General features: G+C 49.3%; 1 protein-coding gene across 1 annotated transcript in view; it reads right to left on the bottom strand.

Moving 5' to 3' along the window:
* The window catches only part of MRPS6 (mitochondrial ribosomal protein S6), a 53,292-nt gene that overhangs the window by 3,175 nt on the left and 27,560 nt on the right, over positions 1 to 22,557 (bottom strand). The window contains exon 2 of the mRNA XM_059840164.1: positions 17,506 to 17,645. Within this exon, the coding sequence (XP_059696147.1) occupies positions 17,506 to 17,645 (140 nt within the window). The remainder of the gene's footprint in view (positions 1 to 17,505; positions 17,646 to 22,557) is intronic.

The following is a 22,557-nucleotide window of genomic DNA, read 5'->3' as shown; positions in this document are numbered from 1 at the left end:
CTGGGGTGGGATAACCCCCCCAAAATACCTGGGGTGGGATAAACCTCCCAAAATACCTGGGGTCGGATAAACTCCCCAAAATACCTGAGCTGGGATAAACCCCCCCAAAATACCTGGGGTGGGATAAACCCCCCCAAAATACCTGGGGTGGGATAAACCCCCCCAAAATACCTGGGGTGGGATAAAGCCCATCAGAATACCTGGAGTGGGATAAACTCCCCAAAATACCTGGGGTGGGACAAACCCCCCCAAAATACCTGGGGTGGCATAAACCCCCCAAAATACCTGGGGTGGGAAAAACCCCATCAAAATACCTGGGGTGGGATAAAGCCCCCCTAAATACCTGAGCTGGGATAAACTCCCCAAAATACCTGGGGTGGGATAAACCCCCCCTAAATACCTGAGCTGGGATAAACCCCCCCAAAATACCTGGGGTGGGATAAAACCCCCAAAATACCTGGGGTGGGATAAAGCCCATCAGAATACCTGGGGTGGGATAAACTCCCCAAAATACCTGGGGTGGGATAAACCTCCCAAAATACCTGGGGTGGGATAAACCCCATCAAAATACCTGGGGTGGGAAAAACCCCCCAAAATACCTGGGGTGGGATAAACTCCCCCAAAATACCTGGGGTGGGAAAAACTCTCCAAAATACCTGGGCTGGGATAAACCCCCCAAAATACCTGGGGTGGGACAAACCCCCCCAAAATACCTGGGGTGGGACAAACCCCCCCAAAATACCTGGGGTGGGATAAACCTCCCAAAATACCTGGGGTGGGATAAACCCCACCAAAATACCTGAGCTGGGATAAACCCCATTAAAATACCTGGGGTGGGATAAAACCCCCAAAATACCTGGGGTGGGATAAAGCCCATCAGAATACCTGGGGTGGGATAAACTCCCCAAAATACCTGGGGTGGGACAAACCCCCCCAGAATACCTGGGGTGGGATAAACCTCCTAAAATACCTGGGGTGGGACAAACCCCCCAAAATACCTGAGTTGGGATAAACCCCCCCAAAATACCTGGGGTGGGATAAACCCCATCAAAATACCTGGGCTGGGATAAACCCCCCAAAATACCTGGGGTGGGATAAACCCCCACAAAATACCTGGGGTGGGATAAACTCCCCAAAATACCTGGGGTGGGATAAAATTAACCAAAATACCTGGGCTGGAACAAAATTAACCAAAATATCTGGGCTGGGACAAATCCCACCAAAATACTGGGCTAGAATAAAATGCACCAAAATTTCTGGGGTGGAACAAAATCAATCAAAATCCACCAAAATACCTGAGCTGGGATAAACCCCCACAAAATACCTGGACCAAATCCACCAAAATACCTGGGCTGGAACAAAATTAACCAAAATACCTGGGCTGGAACAAAATGCACTAAAATTCCTGGGGTGGAACAAAATGCACCAAAATTTCTGGGGTGGAACAAAACCCCACCAAAATACCTGGGGTGGACAAAATTAACCAAAATACCTGGGCAGCAATTCAAGGAATTCTTCTGGGGGGTTTCTTAAATGAGAATTCCCAAGTTTTTCTGCTCCTATGGGGTTTTTTCAAATGAGAATTCCCAAGTTTTTTCTCACATTTTGGTAACTGGATTGTTTGAAATAAAAGCTCAGGGTTAGCTGGATTTCAATGATGAGAAGTTCAATTGAACTCTGGTGGAATCATGGAATATCCTGAGTGGAAGATGTCCCACAGGACCATCCAGGCCCTGCCCAGACCCCCCAAATTCCCAGTTTTTCCCTGGGAATGTTGTCCCAACGCTCCTGGAGCTCTGTCCAGCACTGCTGACCCAAGGAGGTTTGTGGGGATTTTTGAAGGAGTTTTGAAGAAGTTAAGAGATGGGACTTGGATGGGTTTTGAGGTCCCTTCCAACCCAAACCATTCCAGAATCCCCCAATTCTCCCAGCCCAGCTCCCCATGGAGCACCTCACATCCCTGAAGTGAACCCACGTGGTCCAAGCAGGATCAGACACCCCAATTCCATCTCCAAGGACAGACAGGACTTTGCTCTGCAGGAATTCTGGATTCCTCCTAAGTCAGCCACAGCAGGAGCACCCCATGTTCACAAAGGTGATCCTGGAGGGGAATCCCCAGGACCAGAAGGGAACTGGGAATCTGAAGGGGAAACACAGGAGCTGGGGCTGTGAGCAAGCCCTGCTCGTGCCCTGCAGGCTGCACTGGGCTCATTTTTTTGCCTCACATCCTAAATATTGCACCCCAAGAGCCCCATGGGGCCAGGAGTGACTCAGGCAGCGCTGCTGGATTGCAGAATCCACCCCTGGAAAAGATGGGAATGACACTTTTCCTCAGCCACCACCCTGATTGCACACCAGCAGCCTCCTGACAGCCTCAAGTCATCCCCAAACCCTTCCCAGAGAGCCCAGAATTCTTTAGGGGAGGGGTAGGATGGTAAAAACCCACATGACACCCCAGTCCTGAGGCAGGAGAGGTGCCCAGCTGGAATGGGCCTGGGTGTCCCTGGAGCCAAGGGAGCAGTCCCAGCCCGTGCCAGCCCTGCCTTGCAGGGTGCCTGAGCTGCAGGAATCAGCCCAGGGATTGGCCCAGGGATCTGCAGGAATTCTGCTGGGCTCCCTCCTCCTCACAAATCCCCACAGCAACCAAATCTGGCTTTTGGGCAACTCAGCTGCCCAGGGCTCCCTGGGCTCCAGGATGCAGAGATGGCAGCAGGGCAGGAGTTCAGGGACAGGAACCATTTCTGCTCTGGGATGCAGAGGTGCCAGCAGGGCAGGAGTTCAGGGACAGGAACCATTTCTGCTCTGGGATGCAGAGAGGGCAGCAGGGCAGGAGTTTAGGGACAGGAACCATTTCTGCTCTGGGATGCAGAGAGGGCAGCAGGGCAGGAGTTCAGGACAGGAACCATTTCTGCACCAGGATGCAGAGGTGCCAGCAGGGCAGGAGTTCAGGGACAGGAACCATTTCTGCTCTGGGATGTAGAGGTGCCAGCAGGGCAGGAGTTCAGGGACAGGAACCATTTCTGCACCGGGATGCAGAGGTGCCAGCAGGGCAGGAGTTTAGGGACAGGAACCATTTCTGATAAAGGATGCAGAGGTGGCAGCAGGGTAGGAGTTCAGGGACAGGAACCATTTCTGCTCTGGGATGTAGAGATGGCAGCAGGGCAGGAGTTCAGGGACAGGAACCATTTCTGCTCTGGGATGCAGAGGTGGCAGCAGGGCAGGAGTTTAGGGACAGGAACCATTTCTGATAAAGGATGCAGAGGTGGCAGCAGGGCAGGAGTTTAGGGACAGGAACCATTTCTGCTCTGGGATGCAGAGGTGGCAGCAGGGCAGGAGTTCAGGGACAGGAACCATTTCTGCTCTGGGATGCAGAGGTGCCAGCAGGGCAGGAGTTCAGGGACAGGAACCATTTCTGCTCTGGGATGCAGAGGTGGCAGCAGGGCAGGAGTTCAGGGACAGGAACCATTTCTGCTCTGGGATGCAGAGGTGCCAGCAGGGCAGGAGTTCAGGGACAGGAACCATTTCTGCCCCAGGATGCAGAGAGGGCAGCAGGGCAGGAGTTCAGGGACAGGAACCATTTCTGCTCTGGGATGCAGAGGTGCCAGCAGGGCAGGAGTTCAGGGACAGGAACCATTTTCCAGCCTGGCCAGTTCTGTGGAAGTGCAGCCCAGCAGGATCCAAGGAGGCACCCCCTGACTGATTCTCTGGTAAAGCCATTGCAGCCCACTGGTGAATTCAGCAGATGACACTTGAACTCTCCTCCTTGGGAAGCAGCTTCCAAACCCTCTCACCCAGCAGGAGGGAGGATGGGGGCAGCAATTCCAGCTGGGATTCCTGCCCCTTTTCCCTGATCCCACTGCCATCCCCAGCCTGCATCCTGAATTCATTCCATTTCTGCCCAGCTCTCATCTGCTGCTTTTCATTGTGCTCCTAAAACGGCAAGAGGGTTGTTTTTTGGTTTGTTTTGTTGGGTTTTTTTTCTTTCCCCTCCAAAGGCTGCTTTGCAACTTTGTGCTTTCTCTGCCATTAGCAAAGGGTGGAAATTTCCACTGACGCACTGTTGATAAGCCAAGGAGAAGCAGGGGGGGAAGGGAGGATGAGCTGTTCCAGCAGATCTTTCTGACTCCTCTCAGGAAAAGGTATTTTATCAAAATTGCAGGCACTGGGAAAAACGTGGGGTTTCAAAAACAACCACCTCTCTCCAACGTGAGCAAGATTGCTTCCCTCTGCCACGACAAAACAAAGGGAGAGAGAGAGAGGAGGGAGAAAGAAGCAGCAGAAAAAAAAAAATAATAAATTGGATTTCTTCAGGAAAGAAAGAAGGGCTGGAAAAACAGTGAGCAGCACAATGGACAATGACACCCCTGAGGAGATCTGAACCCCCTCCCCTCAAATCTGCACACTGAAATCAGCAGCCAGGAGGCCACGGGGGTTTTTAAAGCCCCAAACCTTCATTGCAGGCAGTGATCTCTGACCCCTCAACGCTGCTGTTTGTGGAGTAAACAACCCCAAATCCCAGCGAGACAAAGCCAGGGAAAAATACAGGAATGCAGCAGGGGAACCACCTCGTTCTTGCAAAGAGAGATGCAAAAAGCATTCGTGCTCTCTGGGAGTCACCAGGGGAGAAATGCAGGAAAATTCCACTGATTCACCATGAGCCCACAGTTATTTTTGTCCTCCTGCTTGACTGCAAACACAAGGATGATTTAAATGCAGGGGAGCAGACTGGAACACATTAAAACAATGCATTAACTCCAAAAAAAATGAAAATGTAAGATGGTCTCCAATAAAGGAGGACGTGCCTTTGTATGTGAGGGAAATAACAAAAAGAGGCCAAAAAAAAAAAAAAAAAGAGCCAGGTTTCATTTCTCAAATTTACCAAATCCAAGCCAGAAATTGTTTGAACCTTGAGTCCTAAGGATGCTCAAATGTGTTGCTTTCAGATGGCCTGGGTAGGACTTCAAGGATCCTGGATGAAAATTCCCTTTGAAATCCTCCTGGAATGTAACTCTGGGCCAAGGGGAACAGTGAAGACGTGGTGGCCTTGGAAGAGGCTGTGGAATCCCAAGGTTTGGCCCCAAAATGTCTCCCTGGTGTGAAGGTGGAAGATCCAAGGGGAAGAAAATGTTCTGAGGAACAGCAGAGGTGAAAGGAGCAGACAACACCTGGAGGAAGCCACAGCAGGTGCAGGAGGAGCTCCACGTTGTCCTCATTAAGGTAACTCCACAAAAATAAATATTTTTTTTTGCTACCTGAATGTTCATTTTTAGGACCATGGAAATGGGGGATTTGCTTTGCCCCCCTCAGCAGGGCAAGCTCATGGATTGTCAGGAGGAGCAGGACAAGTGTTGCCCTTAGCTTTTAAAAATATGGCAGTGGGAGTTCCTTGAAAATCTGGGAAGGACCAGATCCAACCCAAAAGTTGGACTTTAGTGACCAAAACTGTGCCACAGCAATGATGGGAATGATCCTCAGAGAGCTTGGGGGGAGACACATCCACAGCCCCAGGGATGGCATCTCCCAAATTCCATCCACAGGCCCCTGCTGTTCAGCTGATTGAATCATGGAAAGATGTTTTGTTAATTTAAAGATCATTAAGAGAAAAAACTAATTAAAATGAAAGTCAACCACCCCACCAAGCCCAGTGGCCACCACACTCAGTCAAGGAGTTTGCTCCAGGGTGCCCCAGGATTTGGTGGGTTCTGGTGCCTCCACATCACCAGCTCTGCTCAAGGCCTCTAAAAAGCACCAGAATTCCAAAGGGCACTTCCACAGCTCAGGTGGAAAGGAAAAAACATCCCCAGCATTCCAGGGCCTTGATCCCTGAGGCACAGCCACACTTCCATGGGGAGAAGGATTGGAAGGCTCGGGAATGGTTCAACTCATCAATGAAGAAAGCCCCATCTAGTGGAAGAAGACAATCAGCTGAGCAGAAAATACTCCAAATGTGCAGAAACCCCCAAATATTCCAGCTGCCTTTGCTCTCATCCCAGTGCACTGCACAGCCAGAACACCTTTTTTTTCCCAAACAGCTCCAGATGTTCTAAAATCCCAACAGCAACAACAAGTTGGGTTGGGCATTAAGTTTAAATTGATTTTGGGGGGGGTTAAGTGAGGAAAAAATGCAGCAATGCAGCTCCTTTCCTGTGTTTTTGTTTTGCCCTCTTTGGTCTTCAAGAGCCATGGAAAGCATCAAGAGGCTCGACTTGAGCGAGGCCAAACACGTTTGGAGAATAAAGAAAAAATATGAACCCTGCATAATTTGGGTTCAGCAAAGGGTGGGGAGAGGGTTGTTCAAACCTGTGAATGCTCCAGAGAACACTGCTGACAGGTAACCATTATTGCACTCTCACAAATCAAAGCAATCAAATTATACCCAGGCAGTGGGGATGGTCAGAGGGCACTTCAACCTCTCCATCCACGTGGAAAATTTCATCCTGCCACCAGCAGGAGGTTTAAAAATGAATTGTGCAACTTCCAAAGCTCAGCTGCTTTGTGGGGAGAGGCAAAGCCTGAACATGTAAGAGAATTCACATGGAAATGTTTCCACAAGAGTCAAAAAAAAAGGGGGTGTCCACAGAGGTTGTGGATTCCTCATGCCTGGAAACGTGAGGTTGGATGGGGCTTGGAGCAGCCTGGGAGGATGGAAGGTGTTGCTGGAATCTTCAGGGTCCCTTCCAGCCCCACCCATCCATGATTCCATGGTCAATTGTTGAATTATTCCTCTCAGTAACCACCCATTCCTGCTGGTTCAGGTTCTGCAAACAAGAGCCTTTCCTGGGCAGGGGCTTTGGCAAAGGCACCTGGAATTTCTGCCCCCTGAGCCCTTGGGGGCTGGGGTGTATCCCTTGATCCTCAGGGAGCCTGGAATTCACCTCCTGCAGAAAATACCCCAGGCATGTCTGAAGGTGAACTCCCCAAAATGCAACTCCTGGGTGAGAATTCCTGATCCACTCCCCAAACTGGGTGAGAATTCCTGATCCACTCCCCAAACTGGGTGAGAATTCCTGATCCACTCCCCAAACTGGGTGAGAATTCCTGATCCACTCCCCAAACTGGGTGAGAATTCCTGATCCACTCCCCAAATTGGGTGAGAATTCCTGATCCACTCCCCAAACTGGGTGAGAATTCCTGATCAACTCCTCAAAATGCAATTTTTGGATGCTAATTACTGATCAACTCCCAAACTGCAATTCCTGATGAACTCCCCAAACTGAAATTCCTGGGTGAGAATTCCTGATCCACTCCCCAGACTGGATGATAATTCCTGATGAACTCCCCAAACTGCAATTTTTGGATGATAATTCCTGATAAACTCCCCAAAATGCAATTTTTGGATGATAATTCCTGATAAACTCCCCAAAATGCAAGTCCTGGATGATAATTCCTGATCAATTCTCCAAATGCAATTCCTGGGTGATAATTCCTGATAAACTCCCCAGACTGGATGATAATTCTTGATCAACTCCCAAAATGTTGATCCTGCATGATAATTCCTGATGAACTCCACAAATTCAATTCCTGGGTGATAATTCTTGACAAACCCCCAAAATAGAATTCCTGGATGATTATTCCTGACAAACTCACCAAATGCTATTTTTGGATGATAATTCCTGATGAACACCCCAAGTTGGATGATAATTCCTGATCAACTCCTCAAAATGCAACTCCTGGGTGAGAATTCCTAATCAACTCCCCAAAATGCAATTTTCGGATGCTAATTACTGATCAACTCCCAAACTGCAATTCCTGATGAACTCCCCAAACTGAAATTCCTGGATGAGAATTCCTGATCCACTCTCCAGACTGGATGATAATTCCTGATGAACTCCCCAGATTGCAATCTTTGGATGGTAATTCCTGATCAACTCCCCAAACTGCAATTTTTGGATGATAATTCCTGATAAACTCCCCAAAATGCAAGTCCTGGATGATAATTCCTGATCAATTCTCCAAATGCAATTCCTGGGTGATAATTCCTGATAAACTCCCCAGATTGGATGATAATTCTTGATCAACTCCCAAAATGTTGATCCTGCATGATAATTCCTGATGAACCCCAAAAAATTCAATTCCTGATGAACTCCCCAAATGCAATTCCTGGGTGATAATTCTTGACAAACCCCCAAAATAGAATTCCTGGATGATTATTCCTGACAAACTCACCAAATGCTATTTTTGGATGATAATTCCTGATGAACACCCCAAGTTGGATGATAATTCCTGATCAACTCCTCAAAATGCAACTCCTGAGTGAGAATTCCTGATCAATTCTCCAAAATGCAATTTTTGGATGATAATTCAGGATGAACACCTCAAATTGGATGGTAATTCCTGATCCACTCCCAAAATGTAGTTCCTGGATGATAATTCCTGATGAACTCCCCAGAATGCAATTCCTGTGTGATAATTCTTGATAAACTCCCCAGAATGCAATTCCTGGGTGAGAATTCCTGACCAACTCCCCAAAATGCAATTTTTGGATGATAATTCCTGATAAACTCCCCAAAATGCAAGTCCTGGATGATAATTCCTGATCAATTCTCCAAATGCAATTCCTGGGTGATAATTCCTGATCAACTCCCAAAATGTTGATCCTGCATGATAATTCCTGATGAACCCCAAAAATTCAATTCCTGATGAACTCCCCAAATGCAATTCCTGGGTGATAATTCTTGACAAACCCCCAAAATAGAATTCCTGGATGATTATTCCTGACAAACTCACCAAATGCTATCTTTGGATGATAATTCCTGATGAACACCCCAAGTTGGATGATAATTCCTGATCAACTCCCCAAAATGCAACTCCTGGGTGAGAATTCCTGATCAACTCCCCAAAATGCAATTTTTGGATGATAATTCCTGATCAACTCTCCAAATGCAATTTTTGGATGATGATTCAGGATGAACACCTCAAACTGGATGGTAATTCCTGATCCACTCCCAAAATGTAGTTCCTGCATGATAATTCCTGATGAACTCCCCAGAATGCAATTCCTGAGTGATAATTCTTGATAAACTCCCCAGAATGCAATTCCTGGGTGAGAATTCCTGATCAACTCCCCAAAATGCAATTTTTGGATGATAATTATTGATGAACTCTCCAAACTGCAATTTCTGGATAAGAATTCCTGATCAATTCTCCAAATGCAATTCCTGGGTGATAATTCCTGATCAACTCCCAAAATGCTAATCCTGCATGATAATTCCTCATGAACTCCACAAATGCAATCCTGGGTGAGAATTATTGATAAACTTCCAAAATGCAATTTTTGGATTATAATTACTGATCAACTCCCAAACTGCAATTCCTGATGAACTCCCCAAATTGCAATTCTGGATGAGAATTCCTAATCAACTCCCCAAACTGGATGATAATTCCTGATGAACTCCCCAAAATGCAGTTCCTGGATGAGAATTCCTGATGAACTCCCCAAAATGCAGTTCCTAGATGAGAATTCCTGATCAACTCCCCAAACTGGATGATAATTCCTGATGAACTCCCCAAACTGGATAATAATTCCTGGTCAACTCCCCAAATTGCAATTCTGGATGAGAATTCCTGATCAACTCCCCAGACTGGATGATAATTCCTGATGAACTCCCCAAATGCAATTTTTGGATGATAATTCCTGATGAACTCCCCAAAATGCAGTTCCTGGATGAGAATTCCTGATAAACTCCCCAAAATGCAAGTCCTAGATGAGAATTCCTGATGAATTCCACAAATGCAACCCCTCAAAATGCAATTCCTGCATGAGATGTCTTGATTAACTCTCCAAACTGGATGATAATTCCGGATCAACTCCCCAAAATGCAGTTCCTGGGTGATCATTCCTGATCAATTCCCAAAATGCAGTTCAGCAAGAACAAAAGCAAGCCCTGGGTTTGCTATTTCAGAGAACACGGGGGCTGAGGAGACAACTGTGAGTGAAGAGCAAAACAAAAAGATGAAGAGGCAAAGCAAGCAAATAACAAAAGAAAATTGCCATCTTTTCAAAATCAAATTTGAAAGCAAGAAAAAAGAAACAACAAAGCAATGAAAACCTGGCAGATAGAACATGGCAATTGTCAGGAATTATCAGAGTTTTGCTGGAGAACTCGTAAGTCATGGAATGGTTTGGGTTGGAAGGGAATTTAAACTCACCCAGTGCCACCCCTGCCATGGCAGGGGCACCTCCCACTGTGCCAGGCTGCTCCAGCCCCAGGGTCCAGCCTGGCCTTGGGCACTGCCACAGAAATAAATGTGCACCTCAGGGAAATAAAGTGAATGAAGTGATGAAAATGTGGTGAGGTGAAAACATCCCTGTGTGCAGGCAGATTTAACAGAGGGAATCCCACACATCCCAAAACCAAGGAGAAGGGAAGGCCCTGGTGCTCCATCAGTTCCCAAACCCTGAGCAGGCTGAGCTGCACCACCTTTGCTCCAGAGCTAGGGATGGAAACAGCTCTGGAGTGGGGCTAAAACCCACTAAAAACTCTGCAATTCCAACCCCCAGCATCCCAAGCTCCTCCTCAATCCCCCATCCCAGCTCCTACAGCTTCACAGATTCCTGACCTGCGGATCCCTGGAGCCATCACCTCCCCAAAGGGATGTGTGAGTCCTGGTTGGGTTTTTTCCTGGTTGTTTTGGAGCTGCCTCTGGATCATGTTCAAAGTCAAACCCCCCCCAGCCCAAGGCTGACCCCAAACACCCCCTGAGCCCTGCCCTGAGCCCTGGACAGGCACAAGGGTGGGGTTGAGGCAGGGCCAGAGCAAACAGGGAACCACAAAGTGCCACCCCCAGTGTGCTACTATCACTTTACAACCAGTTGGAATCTGCTCCAGCTCAGCCCTGACCAAATCTGCTCTGCTGTCCTCAGCCAGCCCCAGCCTGGAGAGGGATTCAGAGCTTGTGGAGCATCTCAGACAGCAAACAGAGCCGGGGTTGAACATTCCTTTCATTCAAAAGGCTGGCACACACCTTATTGAAATCAGTTTGGTTTGGTTTGTGCCAGCCAGAAACCCCTCTGGGACCAAAAAACCACCAAGCACCTTAAAAGCAACTGGAATGCAGCTCTTTAGTAACAAGTAGTGGCAGTTAAAGAAATGCTTGGCACCAATCTGTGGCCCAGGAGGAGAGAAAGGTTGGGAAGCTTTATTTAAAGACCTTCTTCCCCTGGCTTTTCACATTCTGGGCAAGTCAGGCTCAAAGCCTCACCTAAATTTCCATACCTGGAACTTGGTCCTTGGCATGTTTTATTCAGCCACAAGATGAATTGTTACAATTTCAAATCATTCTCTGAAATACTTAAAACCCAAAATATTCATGTGCTACTATGAATAAAATGAATGTGAATGAGTGGCTATTCCAGTTCAAAGATCAGTAAATCAGGGATTGACAAGTTGGATTCTTTAATGAATCCACACAATTCCCAAAACTCAATTTTCATAATGACCTACAGGCAAAAACTGTCAATATTAAATCTCCCAAAAAAAAAAAAAAAAAAACAGAAGGAGGAGGATGCCCAAAAAGATGCATTTAAGAGAAAAACCTAAATTTGAACACCTCCTCCTCAATGAGCAGGATCTCCAGAGAGGGAATAATCCCATTGTTTGTAGGATGATCCCATTGTTTGTAGGATGATCCCATGGTTTGTAGGATGATCCCACTGTTTGTAGGATGATCCCATTGTTTGTAGGATGATCCCACTGTCTGTAGGATGATCCCACTGTTTGTAGGATGATCCCATTGTTTGTAGGATGATCCCACTGTCTGTAGGATGATCCCACTGTTTGTAGGATGATCCCACTGTCTGTAGGATGATCCCATTGTTTGTAGGATGATCTCACTGTTTGTAGGATGATCCAATGGTTTGTAGGATGATCCCATTGTTTGTAGGATGATCCCACTGTTTGTAGGATGATCCCACTGTCTGTAGGATGATCCCACTGTTTGTAGGATGATCCCATGGTTTGCAGGATGATCCATCCCACTGTTTGTAGGATGATCCCACTGTTTGTAGGATGATCCCATGGTTTGTAGGATGATCCCATGGTTTGCAGGATGATCCATCCCATGGTTTGTAGGATGATCCCATTGTTTGTAGGATGATCCCACTGTTTGTAGGATGATCCCATGGTTTGTAGGATGATCCCATGGTTTGCAGGATGATCCATCCCATGGTTTGTAGGATGATCCCATTGTTTGTAGGATGATCCCACTGTTTGTAGGATGATCCCATTGTTTGCAGGATGATCCCACTGTTTGTAGGATGATCTATCCTATTGTTTGTAGGATGATCCCACTGTTTGTAGGATGCTCCCATGGTTTGTAGGATGATCCCATTGTTTGTAGGATGATCCCATTGTTTGTAGGATGATCCCATGGTTTGTAGGATGATCCCACTGTTTGTAGGATGATCCCACTGTTTGTAGGATGATCCCACTGTTTGTAGGATGCTCCCATGGTTTGTAGGATGCTCCCATGGTTTGTAGGATGATCCCATGGTTTGTAGGATGATCCCATGGTTTGTAGGATGATCCCACTGTTTGTAGGATGATCCCACTGTTTGTAGGATGATCCCACTGTTTGTAGGATGCTCCCATGGTTTGTAGGATGATCCCATTGTTTGTAGGATGTTCCCATGGTTTGTAGGATGCTCCCATGGTTTGTAGGATGATCCCATTGTTTGTAGGATGCTCCCATGGTTTGCAGGATGATCCCACTGTTTGTAGGATGTTCCCACGGTTTGTAGGATGATCCCATGGTTTGTAGGATGATCCCAGTGTCTGTAGGATGCTCCCACGGTTTGTAGGATCTGGGGGTCTCAGGAGAGCCACTGCCCCTGCCAGGGACAGCTGAGGGCCACAGTCCCCCACGGCAGCCTTGCAGAGATCTGCTTCCCACAGCAGTTGCCAGAAAGTTCCTTTCTCCGGGATTCTCCCGGCCATTGCCCAGTTTGTGCCCTGCCTGTATTCACTTTCTATCCCTGGTATCCCAGCTGGGCTGGAGCCCTCCAGAGCTCAGGGAAAAAAGCCTTTTTTAAGGACAAACCATCCCTCCTGCTGATTTATCAATTTGTGTTCTCGACCTCAGCTCCTTCCCTCTCTCTAAAATCACCACCAAAACCTGCACAAGCTTTGCCCAGAAAATCAGGGAATGGTTTGGGTTGGGAGGGAAGTTAAAGATCATTCCATGGGCAGGGAACCTTCCAGCAGCCCAGCAGAGTCCAAGCCCCATTCCATTAATTTTTATATCATTCTATTAGATTCATTTGAATATCATTCACCAGCCAGGAGGTCCAAGGAAATAATGGATTGAGTGTCCATCCCAAATCTCCAACTAAGTACATGCTATAGGAAAATAAATCAGTTAAAGCTCTAAGAGTCAGGAAAATGTAAAAAAAAAAAAAACTTAAAAAATATTAAAAACCTCAAACAAGCAAAAAATTAAAAGCTTTGGAAGATTCAAGATGCTCCCCCCAGACACTCCTGTGAATTCTCACAAAAGCCTCTTAAATTAATTCAGAATAAGCCAAGACTAAGGAAAGGTGGAATATTCTGGATTATCCACAGGAACCTGCCCCAGAAGGGACACAGCAGAATTAGAAATTGGCTGAGGGGGAGAAAAGATTCCAGGATTTCATGGAAGTCCAGGAGCTTAGGGAGGTGTCTGGAAAAGCCGTTTATTTTCTTTTTAACTTTATCCTATTAAAAAAATTATTCTTTTTTTACAGCTGCTGTAAAGTAGAACTGGCTGAATAAAGGTGAATAAAATATTTTATAAGGTGGCTCCAAAACTGACTTATCACTTCCCATTGATGGATAATGTTTGATTTCCTGAATGTTTCCTTTTCCAATATAAAATACTGGATGGTCCAGCAGGAACCCACCCTGCCTGTCCATGGAGCTGCAAATTCCACAGAAAGACCTCCAGGAGTGCAATCCTCAGGAATTCCCAGCTCTGGATGGGAGATGCCAAAGAGAGGCACCCAAACCATGTCCTGCAGCACCTCCCTCCACCCTGCTCCTCCCAGCAGGCAGAGATCTGGATCCTGTCACATCCAGGCAGGGCAGGAAGAGGGACTGGGAAATACCTGGGGACATCTGACCTGGGGAGGAGGAGGAGGAGGAGGAGGAGGAGGAGGAGGAGGAGGAGGAGGAGGAGGAGGAGGAGGCTTTGATCTGATGGTTTCCTGCTTGAAGGTGGCAATCCTTGGTTACTACAGCCTTGTTTTACTCAGCAGATAAAATCCACCTGCTCGGGGGCTCTGCAGGCAGGAGGGGTTTGCTCAAAGCTCTCTGGGAGGACTGGGAAGGGCTGGGGGGGAGAGATGGACCTGCCCCATCCCAGAGCCCCCTGAGCCAGCTGGGAGCAGGAGAGGGATTGGGGTTGGGAATGGAGTTGGGATTGGGGTTGGGGATGGGATTGGGGATTAGATTGGGGTTGGGGTTGTGCCCCCTCAGGTGATTTCCCACCTGCAGAGCTGCCCCAGCCCTGGAGGAGCTGGAGCTGCTGCAGAGAGCCCAGAGGAGGCTCCAGGATGGGCAGAGGGCTGGAGCAGCTCTGCTGGGAGGAAAGGCTGGCACAGCTGGCATTGCTCACCTGCACAGGAGAAGCTTTGGGCTGAGCTCAGGGTGGCCTTGCAGGGCCTGGAGGAGCCCCAGGAAAGCTGGAGAGAGACAATTCCCAGGGGATGCAGGGACAGCACCCAGGGAATGGCTCCCAGTGCCAGAGGGCAGGGCTGGGTGGGATCTTGGCAATGAGGAATTGTTCCCTGGCAGGGTGGGCAGGGCTGGGATGGAATTCCATCCCTGGATCCCTGGCAGTGCCCAAGGCCAGGCTGGACACTGGGGCTGGAGCAGCCTGGCACAGTGGGAGGTGTCCCTGCCATGGCAGGGGTGGCCCTGGGTGGGCTCTGGGGTCCCTCCCAGACAAACCAGTCCCTGACTCCACCTCAGGCACTGCCATTGTGCCCGTGCCTGTTCTGCTCTCCTGCTCCATGTGGATTTTTTTCCAAGCCATGCCTTGACCCTGCCAGTTTTGCAATGTAGGATGAAATGCTGTTGCACGCCCATGGGAGCTGAGAAATTCCTGTGTCAGGACAGAATTAGTGATTACCTCATCCTGCTGTCAGAGCAGAAGCATTTCATAAACATGAAAGCCTTTTCCAAGGGCAGACCAAGGAGCTGGTGTCCCTCTCCTTGTGCCAGGAGGGAGCCAAGGCAGAGGGATGACATTTCACTGATTTTGGGTGCTGAAGTGGAGAGGCTGGATGACAGTTTTTGGCTTGGGTGGCAGCACTTCTGCAGGGCAGGTTTGGGGTTCTTCAAGGGAAGACAGGAACATCTCCAGAACTTTGGAGAGGAGATGAAGAGAAGGCATTTCTCCAGGGGAGCTGTGCCAGGGCCTCATCACCTCCACAGGGAGGAATCCTCCCCAGAATCCCATCCAACCCTGCCTTCTGGCACTGGGAACACATTCCCCCTGTCTGTCACTACATGTCCTTGGAAAAAGTCCCCTTTCCTCCTTTGCAAAGTGTCCTCAAGGCTCTGGAAGGGCTCTGAGGTCTCCCTGAAGTTCCTCTTCCCCAGGCTGATGGAACTGATGGAGATCCCCCCTTCCCCTGGCAGCTCTCACCATTCCCACTTGGCAGAGCACCAGAAGGTGCTCAGAAGAGGGAATGAAGCCAGGAATCACCCCATGAGAGCTGATCCAAGGAGCACTTTGCAGCTCTGGAGCACCCTGAGCTCCCCCAGAGCCCCTCAAGGAAGGGCAGGGCTGGCCAAGCTCCCCTTGCAGGCTGCAGGATCGGGAGCAGCTCGTTAATTGTTAATTGTTCTTTGGATGAGGCAGCCCCAGCAAGGGGGTTGCTTAGCAACATCTCCCAGGCCTTGGAGAGGCAGCAGCCATTTCAGAGGTGGCCTCCAGGAGCAAAACCACCCTGGGCAGGGATGGAAGCTGCAGCACCTCCCTCGGCACTGGGGGGCATTCCAGCCCAGTGGTAATTCCCATTTACTGTGTTCCATAAAACACAGGATTGCCTTAAACACCCTTACCTGAGGGGCTGGGGGAGCTGGGGGTGCTCACCTGCAGAGGAGCAGCTCCAGGGAGAGCTCAGAGCCCTGCCAGGGCCTGAAGGGGCTCCAGGAGAGCTGCAGAGGGACTGGGGACAAGGATGGAGGGACAGGAGCCAGGGAATGGCTCCCAGTGCCAGAGGGCAGGGCTGGGTGGGATCTTGGCAATGAGGAATTGTTCCCTGGCAGGGTGGGCAGGGCTGGGATGGAATTCCCAGAGCAGCTGGGGCTGCCCCTGGATCCCTGGCAGTGCCCAAGGCCAGGCTGGACACTGGGGCTGGAGCAGCCTGGCACAGTGGGAGGTGTCCCTGCCATGGCAGGGGTGGCACTGGATGATCCCTAAAATCCCTCCCAACCCAACCCAAACCATTCCATGATTGTGGACTTCATCAAACCCCAAAACTGTATCAGGAACACAACCAAGTCCTACAGGGCACTTGAATGTTAATTATTAACAGTGGAGGAAAGGAACCCATCCTGCCAACTGGGAGATTAAGTTGAGCTTTATCAGAAAACAGCCTAAAAATAGTTATTAAAAAAATAATAATATTGTTTATAATGGGGAAAGTTCTGCAGTGCAAACACCACTGAAAACCACCACAAACCTGACAGCTCTCAGAATAAAACACACAGAACACATCAAGCAGGACACACACCCCCCAAGAACCACCCAGAGCCCCTTCCAGGTCCCACCTGCAACCCAAACATCTCCAGAAGACCAAAGGCTGGTCCTGGTGTCCATGTCCCAGCAGCAGCAGTGACAGGACTGAAGGAGGAGGTTGTTGGGAAGGAGGAAAGTTTGACAGGAAAGTCTCAGAGCTCTGTGTGCTTAGCAGAAAGATTTTGAAATGTGGATTCTGAAGAAGGAATAGAGCTGGAAGCAAGTTTTGATCTAGAAGGAAAGAATTGCTGAGCCAGCCTGACTGGCTAACCAAGGAGCAAAGGGTGAGTTAGTGAGAAGGGGTTTTATGGCTCAGAGCAAAGGATAAACCCACCCCAAACAAGAAGATGTTTTTACCAAGCAGGAAGAGAGCACAGGCAAACAAGGCAGCAAATGTGGCAAGGAGAAAAAAGGGCTCAGAATTTCCCACTGCAAGAAAACTGAAAACCAACTTCTGGCTGAAGCTGCAATGTACTGACTGTGAGAGACTGGAGAGCAGAGCCATGGATGTGGGAATTACAGCAGCTATGATGGGCTGCAGACAAGAGTTCAGGGACAGATTGGTTCTGCTGTGTGAAGGTGCTCAGCACAGAGAAGTAAATAATGCACTGTAACCAAACCAAAGGGTCTGCAGGCCTGCCTGCAGCTGGAGCTGACAGCTGTGGGCACAGCTCTGTCACCCTGGGCTGCTGGGACCTCTTGGATGGAATAAACTGCATTTTGGAGAGCAGCCTGGGTCCCACATCCCTCATCTCAGCTCCCACAGGAGGTGTCACCACCTACCCTCCTCTCTTGTGGCGCTCCTTGTGCTTGGTGATTTTGTAGGGCAGGGACCTCTCCCCCAGGTTCTCCAGGCTCCTCACGATGGCTCCTCTCTCCAGCAGAGCCTCCACGGTGCGTTTGAGCACGGCAGCTGTCTCAGGCTTGAAAAGAAAGAAAGAGAAGTCAGGAATGGCTGGAAATCTGGGTGGTTTAGGGGGTGGAAAGGACAGCTCAGCACTTGCAGAGGGGGTGCTGCAACCCAAGAAGACAAAGGGGAAGCATTGAGAGAGAGAATTTTTAGGAGCAGGCTGTGGTGGTGTTTGAGGGTCTCCAGGACCAGGGAAGAAGAATTTTATATTATATGTTTGAGGGTCTCCAGGGAAGAGAGGAGAATCTTGACTCCACGTTTCAGAAGGCTGATTTATTATTTTTTATATTATATTGTATTATATTATATTATATTGTATTGTATTGCATTGTATTATATTGTATTATATTATATTATATTGTATTGTATTGTATTGCATTGTATTATATTGTATTATATTATATTATATTATATTATATTATATTATATTATATTATATTATATTATATTATATTATATTATATTATATTATATTATATTATATTATATTATATTATATTATATTATATTATATTATATTATATTATTTCTATTATATTAATTCTCTTCTATTCTATTCTATTCTATTCTATTCTATTCTATTCCATTCCATTCCATTCTATTCCATTCCATTCCATTCCATTATATAAATATACTAAAACTATACTAAAGAAAAAGCAAAGAAACATCAAAAAGCCAGCAAAGAAAAGAATGAACAATAAAATCTTGTGATTAACCAAAGTCTCAACACAGCTAGAGCTGTGATTAATCATTAAGTAAAAACAATTCACATACTAATTAAACAATTCTTTAAATCACATTCTAAAGTAACAAAACATGGAGAAGCTGAAGCTTCCCAGCTTCTCAAGAAAAAAAAAATCTTAGCAAAAGTATTTTTCCAAAAATATGCCAGTGACAGCAGGCAATTCCCCAGCAAAATTTCCTGCCATTCCCAAGTCAGGCCCCAGCAGGAAGAAGATGAGTTCATGGATTTGACTCACCTGGAATCACTTGGTCTGAGCCTGGCACAAATCAATATTCCTAGCAAAGGACAATGATGGACTGGGAACAGTTTTGGGGTCCTTGCACTGTTGTTGTTCATTATTATTTCAAGTGATCAGTGTGGGGAAAACACAAATCCATGGCTTGTCATGGAGACAGCAATAGCACCACTGTCCATAAATGGTATCTATCATTTATATCCTTCTTTACACTGCAACACTTGGGGAACCACGGGACATCCTGGGCTGGAAGGGACCCACAGGGATCTCTGATCCAGCTCCTGGCCCTGCACACAGCCCCACAATCCCAGTCTGTCCCTGGCAGGGCTGTCCAAAGGCTCCTGCAGCTCTGGCAGCCCTTCCACAACCTCATTTCAGGGAGCTGTGGAGAGCAATGACAAACCCTTCCTAACCTCCAGGCAGATTGAAATGAAATTCAATAAAATATTGTTGGGTAAACTCCCTGCCCTCCATCCCTCACCCCCAAGTGACACAGAGGGTTTTGTCTCTTTTCCACATGCCCAGGGATCAGCACATTCCCTGAGTGGTCCAAGGCCAACGTGAGCTGCAGTTCCTGAACACAACCAAGCCAAAGATTTCAGCCCCATGTATTTAAAAACAAAACCAGAGAGAAAGAACAAGAAAAGAAAGCCACAGATTTCTACATTCAGGATTGTAAAAATTGCAGCCTTCTCCACTTGTGGCCATACTCTGAAAACATCAACTAATTGTTGGGTTGGAAAGCTTGTCACTATAATCCCTCTCATTCCCCCTCTCCCAAAATTGCCATGGTTTATCCTGGCTTGCCTAAAGCCATCACCCAAACTAAAAATAAGCTGAACTCTGCTAACCAGGAGATCCACAGACACAGGTTCCTTGGTTTGCCTCAGAGCCAGCCCACTTGGGGACAGAGGAAATGGGCCTGTCTGGCTCCCAGCTCAGGAGCCACAACATTTTTTCCTGAACAGCCCAGCACTAATTCCAGTCCCAGAGCCCAGCTCTAATTCCAGTCCCAGAGCCCAGCACTAATTCCAGTCCCAGAGCCCAGCTCTAATTCCAGTCCCAGAGCCCAGCACTAATTCCAGTCCCAGAGCCCAGCTCTCATTCCAGTCCCAGAGCCCAGCTCTAAATCCAGAGCCCAGCACTAATTCCAGTCCCAGAGCCCAGCTCTCATTCCAGTCCCAGAGCCCAGCTCTCATTCCAGTCCCAGAGCCCAGCTCTAATTCCAGTCCCAGAGCCCAGCTCTAATCCCAGTCCCAGAGCCCAGCTCTCATTCCAGTCCCAGAGCCCAGCTCTAATTCCAGTCCCAGAGCCCAGCACTAATTCCAGTCCCAGAGCCCAGCTCTAATTCCAGTCCCAGAGCCCAGCACTAATTCCAGTCCCAGAGCCCAGCTCTAATTCCAGTCCCAGAGCCCAGCACTAATTCCAGTCCCAGAGCCCAGCTCTCATTCCAGTCCAGAGCCCAGCTCTAATTCCAGTCCCAGAGCCCAGCACTAATTCCAGAGCCCAGCACTAATTCCAGAGCCCAGCACTAATTCCAGTCCCAGAGCCCAGCTCTAATCCCAGTCCCAGAGCCCAGCACTAATTCCAGTCCCAGAGCCCAGCTCTCATTCCAGTCCCAGAGCCCAGCTCTCATTCCAGTCCCAGAGCCCAGCTCTCATTCCAGTCCCAGAGCCCAGCTCTAATTCCAGTCCCACAGCCCAGCACTAATTCCAGTCCCAGAGCCCAGCTCTAATTCCAGAGCCCAGCACTAATTCCAGTCCCAGAGCCCAGCTCTAATCCCAGTCCCAGAGCCCAGCACTAATTCCAGTCCCAGAGCCCAGCTCTAATCCCAGTCCCAGAGCCCAGCACTAATTCCAGTCCCAGAGCCCAGCTCTCATTCCAGTCCCAGAGCCCAGCTCTCATTCCAGTCCCAGAGCCCAGCTCTCATTCCAGTCCCAGAGCCCAGCTCTAATTCCAGTCCCACAGCCCAGCACTAATTCCAGAGCCCAGCACTAATTCCAGTCCCAGAGCCCAGCTCTAATTCCAGAGCCCAGCACTAATTCCAGTCCCAGAGCCCAGCTCTAATCCCAGTCCCAGAGCCCAGCACTAATTCCAGTCCCAGAGCCCAGCTCTAATCCCAGTCCCAGAGCCCAGCACTAATTCCAGTCCCAGAGCCCAGCTCTCATTCCAGTCCCAGAGCCCAGCTCTCATTCCAGTCCCAGAGCCCAGCTCTAATTCCAGTCCCAGAGCCCAGCTCTCATTCCAGTCCCAGAGCCCAGCTCTAATTCCAGTCCCAGAGCCCAGCTCTAATTCCAGTCCCAGAGCCCAGCACTAATTCCAGTCCCAGAGCCCAGCAGTAATTCCAGAGCCCAGCTCTCATTCCAGTCCCAGAGCCCAGCTCTCATTCCAGTCCCAGAGCCCAGCTCTAATTCCAGTCCCAGAGCCGTGGGGAGGGAAGAGGAGACAATGGAGCTGCTGCTCCAGAGGGGACCAGGAAGAGCCCTCAAGAGCAGGGATGGCCGGGTTTGGAATTCCAGCTCTGGACACCCCTCCTGCCCCAGGGCACACCAGAGCCATTCCCAACTGCTCTCAGCCCTGGGCAGCTCTGGCAGTGCCCTGGGGCCACATCACTGGGTACCAAGTTGTCACCTGGCTCTAGAGAGGTGCAGCCCCAAGCTGCCCCAAGGGAAATACAGGTTGGAGAGCAGGGAAAAGGTTTTTCCAGCAAGGGGGAGAAAGTTCTGGCCTGGCTGCCCAGGGAGGTGGTGGAGTCCCCATCCCTGGGTGTGTTTGACAAAGCCTGGAGGTGGCACTGGGTGCCAGGGCTCAGCTGGGCTGTTGGGGCTGGGCTGGACTCCATGGGCTTGGAGGTCTCTTCCAACCCAGGGGTTCTGGGAATTCTGGGAATTCTGTGAAGAATCCTGGGAGGGTCAGGCTGGAAGGGCCCACAGTGCTCACCTGGAGACACCTCTGGGTCACCCAGGGCTGGGTCCAGGTGGCTCTGGAGTGTCCCCGGGAGGAGACTCCAGCCCCTCTCTGGGCTCTGCTCCAGCTGGGTCCCTGCCCAGGGCAGAAGTTGTGCCTGCTGGGCAGGGGAATTGCTGGGCTCAGCCCCTGCCCGTGGCTCTGGGGCCATGGCTGGGCCTGGAGCAGAGCCTGGGCTGCTCTGACCTCTGCACACAGGGACAGACACAGGGACAGACACAGGGACAGACACAGGGACAGACACAGGGACAGACAGGGCTGAGGGTTCCTGGAAAAAGGAACCAAAGGACTTTTGTCTACACATCCAAATTCCCCACTCCTCCACCCCCACACGTCTTAGAGCTGCCCAGAAGAAACCTGTTAACTCCACAGCCACCACCAAGCCAAACGTAGCCCCAGGTGTCACACCAGCCACAGGTGAGGGGACACCCTGAACACTTTGTCCTCAGTTGGCCCCACCTCAAAACCTGGGTCCAGTTCTGCTCCTGCAGGAGAGCCCTGGAGGGGCTGGAGCATGTCCAGGGCAGGGAAGGGAGCTGGGAAGGGGCTGGAGAATTCCTGAGGGAGCTGGGAAGGGGCTGGAGAATTCCTGAGGGAGCTGGGAAGGGGCTGAGCCTGGAGCAGAGGAGGCTCAGGGGGCCCTTGTGGCTCTGCACAAGTCCCTGCCAGGAGGGGACAGCCGGGGGGGTCGGGCTCTGCTGCCAGGGCACAGGGACAGGAGCAGAGGGAACGGCCTCAGGCTGGGCCAGGGCAGGCTCAGCTTGGCCAGCAGCAGGAATTTGCCCATGGAAAGGGTGCTCAGGCCTTGGCAGGGAGCTCTGCAGTGCCCATCCCTGCAGGTGTCCCAGGAATGTGGGGCTGTGGCCCCTGAGGATGTGATTTAAAGGTGAGCACACCACTGGTCCATGGTTGGACTGGATCTTCCTAAAGGCCTTCTCCAAGCTCAGCAATTCTGTGATTGTGGCCTCTCCCTCTCCC

This window comes from Haemorhous mexicanus, chromosome 2 (genome assembly GCF_027477595.1).
Source record: "Haemorhous mexicanus isolate bHaeMex1 chromosome 2, bHaeMex1.pri, whole genome shotgun sequence".
NCBI classification, from domain to species: domain Eukaryota; kingdom Metazoa; phylum Chordata; class Aves; order Passeriformes; family Fringillidae; genus Haemorhous; species Haemorhous mexicanus.
Note: the sequence above shows the minus strand (reverse complement) of the source record. Positions and strands in the feature narration are given on the sequence as shown.